The sequence below is a fragment of the Pangasianodon hypophthalmus genome, chromosome 23, assembly GCF_027358585.1.
Source record: "Pangasianodon hypophthalmus isolate fPanHyp1 chromosome 23, fPanHyp1.pri, whole genome shotgun sequence".
Lineage (NCBI taxonomy): Eukaryota > Metazoa > Chordata > Actinopteri > Siluriformes > Pangasiidae > Pangasianodon > Pangasianodon hypophthalmus.
The window spans coordinates 1,150,001-1,160,000 of NC_069732.1; the positions used below are offsets into that span (position 1 = coordinate 1,150,001).

Genomic DNA, 10,000 nt, shown 5'->3' on the forward strand with positions numbered 1-10,000 from the left:
TAACACACACGCACAGAGTAACGCAGAGTAACGCACAGAGTAACACACACGCACAGAGTAACGCACAGAGTAACGCACAGAGTAACACACAGTAACGCACAGAGTAACGCACAGAGTAACACACAGAGTAACGCACAGAGTAACACACAGTAACGCACAGTAACGCACAGAGTAACGCACAGAGTAACGCACAGAGTAACGCACAGAGTAACGCACAGAGTAACACACACACAGAGTAACGCACAGAGTAACGCACAGAGTAACGCACAGAGTAACGCACAGAGTAACACACACACAGAGTAACGCACAGAGTAACACACAGAGTAACGCACAGAGTAACACACACACAGAGTAACACACAGAGTAACGCACACAGAGTAACGCACAGAGTAACGCACAGAGTAACGCACAGAGAGTAACACACACACAGAGTAACACACACACAGAGTAACACACACACAGAGTAACACACACACAGAGTAACGCACACACTCTGCAGCTAACACCCCCCTCCCCTGTACCTCGGCGTAGCGTTTGTTGTTGATGAGGTAGACGAGCAGCAGCAGCTGGAGATACGCCTCCACTTCAGGGATCAGAGGAGCAGCTGCTGCTTTACCGATCCGAGGCCTGAACTGAACATCTCCCTCTGTGTCCATCGGCTGGAGATAGAGAGGCAAATTAAACACACACTCTCACGCACGCGCACGCGCACACACACACACACACAAACACACGCTCACTCACTCTACAACGTGTAATCCTCCCCACAGACTGACACGGTGTTCATCTAAGAGCAGATGTGTGTTTACACCCACTGAAGATTTGAAAATACTGTATCAAGTGTGCGTTTGTGTGTGCGTTTGTGTGTGTGTGTGTGTGTGTGTGTGTGCAGTGTGTGTGTGTGTGTGTGTGTGTGTGTGTGTGTGTGTGTGTGTGTGCGCGCGCAGCACCTCCTCCAGGAACCCGAGCAGGAACTCCTTCCCCGTGGCGTTGGAGGTGTAGAAGCCTGAGATGGCTTTGTGGAGGACGTTGGGATTGAGGCGGCGGCTGGTGGAGGGAAGAGCTCGCAGCGCTCGCAGGACGAAACGCGGCTCTTTACCCGACACGGCCTTCTCGATCTGCTTCACCTGCTCCTTAATGTCTGCAGCACACACACACACACACACACACATCAGCGACACACACACACATCAGCAACACACACACACATCAGCAACACACACACACATCAGCAACACACACACACACACACCAGCGACACACATCAGCGACACACACACACCAGCGACACACACGCACACACACACCAGCGACACACACGCACACACACACCAGCGACACACGCACACGCACACCAGCGACACACGCACACACACACATCAGCAGCACACGCACGCACACCAGTAACACACACACACACACACACCAGCGACACACGCACGCACACCAGTGACACACGCGCACACACACACACCAGTGACACACGCACACACACACACCAGTGACACACGCACACACACACACCAGTGACACACGCACACACACACACCAGCGACACACGCACACACACACCAGCGACACACGCACCTAAAACGTGCGAGCGAGTGTGTTTACACTCAAGACTCATCCCAAGACCCGAGTCAGCCTCACGTCAAATCCCAACAGTCAGACTTTATTCATTTTTAACAAGAGAAAATACAAACAGAGAGAGCGAGAAAGAGAGAGCAAGTGAGAAAGAGAAACAAAGCGAGAGAGAGGGAGTGAGAAAGAGAGAGCAAGCGAGAGAGAGGGCGCGAGAAAGAGAGAGTGAGATAGAGAAAGAGAGAGCGATAAAAAGAGAGAGAGAGGATGCACTTGGCCACACATTAGAGCAGAAGTGAAGAATAACTGAACCAGGCTGATATATAAATATATATAGATATTACTTCACTCTGATATAAAGCGTGAGATTATTTATACTGTAAGATTATATATATATATATATTATTTATATTACAAGTGAACAGTATCTGATTTATTCTAGTGCATAATAAAGTTTTTAAATACAGCATCCCTCCCACACACACACACACACACACACACACACACACACACACACCGTGTCACGTGACACGCTGTATCGCAGGTATCGTGATGTGATATTTGTGTAAAAATCGTCCAGCTCTTAAGGACTGTACATGTTTATGATGACGTGACGTCAACAAGATGGCTCCTGCGTTCAGTCAGACTGCTGTCTAGAACAAAATGCTTCTAGTTATAAATATAAATAAATATAAATAAAGAAATAAATAAATAGACACTATAGCTGAGGTGAATGTTTTCTCTGCTAGCATGAACACTCATAGCCCAAGCCGCTGGCTAGTTCGGCTAAGCTAACCCCAGCTAAGCTAATGTAAGGTTTATGGAGCTCGCTGCGGTAATTATTAGAGGCTTTATGTGTAAATTTTATGTGCAATCCGCACTGAGGGATCAGGATGATGTGTTTAATAAAGATGAATTGTGGTTAGAACCTTCCAGAGTGATGGAGTCCTGCTCTTTAGCCGGCTTAGCCGCCGCACAGCTCTCCTCCTCCGGCATCTCCACATCCTGAGCCTCGGGGCCCTGGTTCTCCTTCTGCTTCTCCGCTTTACTCTCCTTCACCTTCTCGCGTCTCTTCGCCGTTTCTTTCATAATGACTCCGACACGTCAAACACCGCAAAGTAAATCTTTAATTAATCTAACACCAAGGCTTTAAACCGCCTCACACACCAGGGCCGCGAGCGCCGCTGCACATACACAATGACTGGCAACTATTTCACAGGCGCAAAGGATTGTGGGAGTCAGACAGGGACAAGCGATCAGGAGTGAAGAGTGAATCGAACAGGCGAAGGGGAAATCAATCGATTACCGAGGAGTCGATCACACTCCTGTCTTTCTTTCTTTCTTTCTTTCTTTGTTTTGCCGATAATAATAATAATAATAATAATAATAATAATAATAATAATAATAGTAATAATAATAATCATAATGAGAAGAAGAAGAATGCATTTTATATATTTAAATAATGCATAATAATAATAATAATAATAATAATAATAACAAGTTTTATATGTTTATATAATGCCTAATAATAATAATAATAATAATAATAATAATAATAATAATAATACATTTTATATATTTGTATAAGGCCTAATAATAATAATAATAATAATAATAATAATAATAATAATAAATTTGATATATTTATATAAGGCCTAATAATAATAATAATAATAATAATAAAAATAATAATAATAATAAATTTTATGTATTTATATAAGGCCTAATAATAATAATAATAATAATAATAATAATAATAATGAGAAGAAGAAGAATGCATTTTATATATTTATATAATTATATAATGCATAATAATAATAATAATAATAATAATAATAATAATAATAATAATATGTTTTATATATTTATATATTTCACCTTTACATTCCAAACTAATAGACACAGAGGAAGAGGAAAACTAAAACAAACAAAAGAGCAATGATATAAATATTTCAGCTATTAGGGGAAGTACTGAAGAAATAAATGTGTTTTAAGTTGTGATTGAATTCCAACAATTTTTCTGGCATGTGACTATCAAGGGAAATGAATAGCACTTTTTCAGTTTTCAAACAGTTTATTTTGTGAATGTTATGACAGTGAGGAGTAATTTTTCCTCTGAATCACCGGCCTGCTTTAGCACACTCACACTGCTCACGTTCATGCACATTTAACACCATATCTACAATAACATCATAAGAAAGCCCTTGATTTAAAATAAAAAACAAAAAGCACAGATAAAAGCTTTAGACTCATATCTTCCTCCAGCTCTCTTTCAGCCAATCAGCAGCGAGCCTGTGATCTTCAGTAAGGACTGTATTTCTGATTGTGTTGTTGTGTTTTTCTGATTTGTTAATGTGTGTTACACTTACGAGCCACTGTATTAAACATTAAACTAAAACATAACCATGCAAACAGAATAGTAACGCAACGAAATGTTGAATAAATCACAATTCAAGACAATAAAATAGAACAAAAAAAAAAAAAGACTGTATATTTATCATACTAGTGCATAAATAATAAAACTCTGACAATTATACACAATTAAAAATAAAAATACCAGTGTGTTTATTCTGCACACTAGAATTGTAGAAGATGTGTCCTATTCTTTCTTTCTTTTTTAATATAAACACCACTGTTGACAGTTGCGTCTGAGAGAATCACTGTCAAAAAAGTTTTACTGTGAATCAAATAAAAACCTTAAAATTAAAGCGCAACATAAAATAAAATAGAATTAATTATTATTATTATTATTATTATTTTTATTATTATTTTGCATAGAATAATCCAGACACTTGCTGTGAAGGAAATGGAGATTACGTAGAAAAATGCACTTTTGTGACACTTGTTTGAAATAAACAATGCAAAATTTAAAACAAAAATGGTTTTTATTTGATTCATGTTGGTATTATCACAGCAATAGTGACAGGAAATGCACAAAAATGTGAGAAAATAAATCTTTAAGCCTACAAAATAATGGCATGAGTAATAAAATATGGTAACAATCAATATATGTAGATATTAATTCATAAATAAATAAATAAATAACCAAAAACGAATCCGTGAGTTAAAGATTCGACTCACTAAAAAAGAATCATTCTACTGAATCATTCACTAGCTGAAGGCGCTGCAGCCCAAAGTCCCCGGATGTGAAGAAAGGTTCTGATTGGTCTACAATCCCGCGTTGCGCAAGTGGATATGTAGTTTAGTGTAGTGTAAACTGACTACAACTGTTTAATATCGTTATTTAATTATTATTGTTTGTTTAAAATAAACTTTTCTGTTTACACATGGACTGATAGAGAAAAATAATCCGAATATGATGTAATAACAACATTTATTTAGCACCACAGACGGATAAATCAGTGCACCTGTCACTGTGGCTAACAACATTAGCATGGCGGCGCCTCAGAGAAAGAACAGGCAGGCAGGCAGGCTCGCGCGTCGCCATGGCAACTCCAGAGCTCGCGTACTAGCATACTAAGCAGTATGGGAAGGTCATACGCCCCCTGGCGGCCATGATGATGACGTACTACCCTCGCGTGCTGCGTAGTGCGCTAGTATGCAGGTGGTATAAAGGGGGCTGTGTGACAGGGTGTGACTGAATCCGGCAGAAAAAAAGCACCATCGCGCATTTTAATACCACATTTCTCACCGACAGCAGGTTAAAAAGCCTCCAAATCACCAACAAAGGTAGTAAATACTTTTATATTTCGTCTAATATTCATCATTATGCTGTATCTTCTTTGACTCGAGCCTTTATAACGCTTATAAAGCTAATATTTCTGTAGAGATGTGAGGTAATGTCGCATAAACATCACTTTATCACCTTTATCAGCTTTATCAGCTTTATTTCTCTCTATTGCGAGGTTTATTTTCATTTGAAAGCTGGTTTAGATGAGATGAGTGTGTTTATATAAATGATATAAATGTGTGTTTGGTTATATTTAGTGCAGCTCAGTGTCACAAGGCTCTGTCTTTAAATACATCTCTTTAAATATCTACAGCAAACACATTCCTCCAAAACACACACACACACACATTTCCACTTCTAATATATCTGTAAAATAATCATATCCACTTTAAACCTTTGTTTCTTAGTTAAAAAAAAAAACAAAGGGTCGCTTATAATAAACGAAATCAGTGCTGTGGGTTGCCAGATTGAGCCAAACTGCTTCAGTAGTAATAATAATAATAATAATAATAATAATAATGATAAATGATGATAATTATAATAATATTAAGGATAATAATAATAATCTTTATTAATAAAGCTTTTCATTTTTGATCCAAAATGTTCAAATTGGGCAAAGAATAAACTAATATATATATATATATATAACTTGAAAATATAAACATTTCAACTAAAAATTAATAATTTACAGCATAATCACAATTAAGTTAAATAATTAAACATATTATCTGAGCTATGTTTGAAATATATCTATTAAATATATATAATTAAACCATCTTTTAACCTGATCTGGTATGAAGTATCCAGGTAGTGTTTAAACCCAATCTGGCAACCCAGGGCTCCATTACACAGCAATATCCACAAATAAAAAAAAAAAAAAAAAAAATATATATATATATATTATATTTGTTTGTGTGATTAATTAAATGTTATTTAAACAATTTATACTATAAACACTAAGTTCACAGTTTTTTATATGAACTATAGACTTTATATATTTTATTTTTAGGAGAAATTATTTATGGTAAGCTCTGAATCACAACCTGAAACCTTCTAATTCTCTATAAAAATATATATTACAGTGCACAATAATGAACCTCCTGCTCCAAAAGTAAGTGCCCCCTCCCATAGACTCACTTTTTTTTTATGGTGTTTTTGTTTTCTAAAGAGAGCAACATCCGATTTTAATTAAATATTACGCTTTTTCTTTTGTATTTCAATTCAATTGTATGTTATTTAAACAGCACTTTAATAAAAGACACTGTCACAAAGCAGCTTTACAGAAATCCTGATGTAGATTTATATTAATAGAAAGCCAGCGTGTCTTCAAGGCTGATCAAAACTAAAGGTGAAAACACTTCAGGACGAACACATCAGGACTCTTAAGACTATTTTAACACTGAAGACGCTCTGGATTGTCAGAGAAACCCACAGGACTAAATAACAGCTTTGTTTTGAGTCAGAACATAAATCTCACTGAGACTAATCTAAACAACATCAGAGTGAAAATCATCAGAGATTTTAACTCTTTAACTCTTCAGTGTTAAACTCACAACTACATTTAAACTAACATTTAAACTAACTTATAGATAATCAATCATAATAAATGGTAAATTTATTAGTTTTTACTTTTAATGTAAATGATAATATTTTAATATATATTTTTTTCCATGTCGAATTTTAAGGTTATTTAAGGAGCCGCCATTTCACACAAACACAATCTCTTTTTTCCCTCTGTGAAGTTTCACTCCGCCCCTAAACCACGCCCCTTTATGCCCCGCCCACCAAAGTGTGGAGGTGGAATTTTAGCAGAAACCTCGACGTGTGCAGATGATGATAAAGCTTCACTTAGTTTAGTAATAAAGCTTCACTTAGTCTTTAAACACTTTTTAAACAGTAGAATGAGGTTGTTGAGAGAGTTAAAGAAGATCTGAGTGTGTATTTTATTGAAGATTTGAAGTCTGATGCATGAAACTCGTCTTTCATTTCTGACAGAAGTGTAATTTAAAGTCTTTGTTGTTAAATCTCAGATTAAAATGTTGGACGTGACGAGCAGCCAGTTCGACTCGTTCCTGTTCTGGAGGCAGCCCATCGCCGCCCTGGACCTGTCCGAGCTCGAGGACCTGGGACTCGCCGAGCCGAAATCCAAGGATGGGTCTTTGGCCGGAAAAATGGGGAAAAGTTCTCCCAAGCTGGACGAACACGATGACGACCTGGAGCTGTCCGAGTTCTCCACCTTCAACTACTGGAAGGAGCCGATCGCCAGCATCGACATGCTGGACTTCAGCCTACTGCTGCTGTGAAGCCCCGCCCCCCGACACCGCCACAGCCCTGCCCCCTGACACCACCACAGCCCTGCCCCATGCTCTCAGCCCCGCCCCTGACACCTCAACCACGCCCCCACATTACCAGCCCCGCCCCTGCCACACTCACAGCTCCGCCCCCACATTCTCAGCCCCGCCCCTGACACCATAGCCTTGCCTTCATAGTCTCAGCCCCGCCCCCACGCTCTCAACCCCGCCCCTGACATTCTCGGTCCCGCCCCCACGCTCTCAGCCCCGCCCCTGACACTCTTGGCCCTGCCCCCACGCTCTTAGCCCCGCCTCCTGATTATTACAGCGGTTTTCTTTGTCTGTAAATCGTGTTTTCTGTCCTGACGCAGCGCTGACACACAGTCTCGAGTGTTAAATTAAAGAAAGTAAATGTAAATTATTGATGGAGATGAAAGTGTAAAAAGTGTAAAGTCTCAGCCTGAGCATCATCTCGTACCGCAGGTCACGTTCACAGCCGCTGTTAGCTGTAAAGCGTATTATTATTCCACTCCTCAGTGTTTCAGTCCTGCCTGATGATTTATCATAATCTCTTTTATTAAACGTGACGCAGTGGAATGTGAATAAAGGACAGAAGTGTTTTCTCACTGAGTGACGTGAGTGTGTTTCATCATCACTCTAAACACCAACATTCACATTATAATAACTGTAATCATTACAACATGTCACTAATTATTTATCCTCCATCACAACAACTACGAGTCTTATCTGTTACAGCGCCTCGCAAAATGAAGAAAAACCTAAAGACAAATAACAATTCAGCAAAATGTCAGAAACCTACTGAAAACTAACTGCCCATTGTAGAACATTAAAAAAAGGAATAAACTTAATTTTTCTTACATTTTGGAGCAAATGGATTATACCTTGTCATCACTGACTATTTTACAGCATATTTATTATAACAATTTATTTTTTAAATATTATAAAACATAGACAGCTTGATATACAGTAGTGTAATGTTAAATTGTTAAATGGCATTTTTCTTTAAAAAGCATTTAAGATTTAAAACATGTATAAATAAGTATTTATTAGATAGATTTTTAAACAAGCATGGGTGCATTTTTTATTTATAAATTTAAATGATTAAATCAGCTTGTGTAAATAAGGATTTATAAATGTAAATATGAAATAAAGATGTATAAAACATGTAGAAATGTAGTACTTTTTGATGTAGTGTATTTACAGTGCAGTTTCTCTCCAGACCACCAGGTGGCGATAAAACACATTTTCCACTTTAATACAAATTAAAGTTTAATTTTTTTCCTCCGTGATCCTTTTAAATACAGCTGATTCCAGATCAGTCGCAGAATTTAGATTATGTCGTTAATAAAACATTAACAATAACACAAACTAATTAAACCGGGAAGGCAAATCGATTTAAAATTTAACTTCCGCTATTTGAAACGCTAAGGCTGAAGAAGAAGAAGAAGAAGAAGAAGAAGTGGTTGTAGCCAATCAGCGCCATCGAGCGGCTGAGTTCTAAATGTTTTCCCGCTCCCTATGTAAGTGCACTACAGTGAGTGTGTATTAATGGCGGATGCGCCCTACCTAGTGCACTAGACTCGTAAACTCGGCTGATTTGGGACACAGCATGAGAAAGTGTTTGTTGGGGAAGCGACTAGCTAAAAGTAGACAAAAGTTGAGTTAAAGTGAGAAAACGGGCGCGTGAAGCGGAAAAGGAGTGTAAGTTTAAATTATATATTAATAACCATTTAATTTCAGGAATGTTGATGTTTTATTTTATCCGAATGTTTTAGTGCTAACAGTTTTTTTTAAAATCTAACATTAGCTGATTAGCTGCTTGCTAGCTGAACCATGCTAACTTTTCCGCACGCGCTGCTCTTTAAACCTGCAAATATTCTATTATTAAATATTATAACTTTTATAAATATTAATCTTTTAGAAATGTATCATTAATAAGGGCAGGGGATTGTATTACAGTCGTGTGAAGTTAGTTTTTAACGCGTTTAATAATTTAATATCATTAACTTTACTCACAGGTTGTTATTAAATGGAGTAAATAATGAAAATTTTAATAAAATTGATTAATTTAACTTCATAAATATATAAAGTATAGAAATATTCGAGTTGTGTAATGTGGGTTAGATATAAATGCGGATTTAAAAGGAAAAGCTGACTGTTTTTAGCAGCTGTTAATGTGAATGTTTCTCATTTTTTTTAATGTTTTTTTTTTCTAATTTTAATTTTTTCTGGATTAAATATTAATTTAAAAAGTTCAGCTTTTATTCCACTGCAGAGTTTTTAGCTGATTTAGTGAAATGTTCAGTCTAATCTGCTTTTCTTACACATCAGTGTTTTATTATTAATATATTCATATTACACACATAATAATACACACACACACACACACTTATTATACACACACACACTTATTATA

The 10,000-nt window shown here is 37.3% G+C and overlaps 3 protein-coding genes across 3 annotated transcripts in view; 2 read left to right on the top strand and 1 right to left on the bottom strand.

Moving 5' to 3' along the window:
• Nucleotides 1-2,810, bottom strand: part of psmd3 (proteasome 26S subunit, non-ATPase 3) — a 12,334-nt gene extending 9,524 nt beyond the window's left edge. The window contains exons 1-3 of the mRNA XM_053228559.1: nucleotides 2,511-2,810; nucleotides 951-1,141; nucleotides 522-659 (exon numbers count right to left, since the gene is read on the bottom strand). Of these exons, the coding sequence (XP_053084534.1) occupies nucleotides 522-659; nucleotides 951-1,141; nucleotides 2,511-2,670 (489 nt within the window). The 5' untranslated portion in view covers nucleotides 2,671-2,810. The remainder of the gene's footprint in view (nucleotides 1-521; nucleotides 660-950; nucleotides 1,142-2,510) is intronic.
• A 2,301-nt stretch (nucleotides 2,811-5,111) lies between these two features.
• mllt11 (MLLT11 transcription factor 7 cofactor) lies at nucleotides 5,112-8,189 on the top strand. Its single transcript, XM_034298623.2, has 2 exons — nucleotides 5,112-5,271; nucleotides 7,303-8,189. Exon 2 carries the CDS (start codon nucleotides 7,309-7,311, stop codon nucleotides 7,573-7,575), a length of 267 nt encoding a protein of 88 aa, XP_034154514.1. The 5' UTR covers nucleotides 5,112-5,271; nucleotides 7,303-7,308; the 3' UTR covers nucleotides 7,576-8,189.
• Nucleotides 8,190-9,140: 951 nt separating this feature from the next.
• Nucleotides 9,141-10,000, top strand: part of gabpb2a (GA binding protein transcription factor subunit beta 2a) — an 11,907-nt gene continuing 11,047 nt past the window's right edge. The window contains exon 1 of the mRNA XM_034298350.2: nucleotides 9,141-9,285. The gene's annotated coding sequence lies outside the window, so the exon portion shown is untranslated. The remainder of the gene's footprint in view (nucleotides 9,286-10,000) is intronic.

What these genes read in the sequence shown, in the direction of transcription:
- mllt11 (XM_034298623.2), top strand. Translation starts at nt 7,309, where the DNA reads ATGTTGGACGTGACGAGCAGCCAGTTCGACTCGTTCCTGTTCTGGAGG.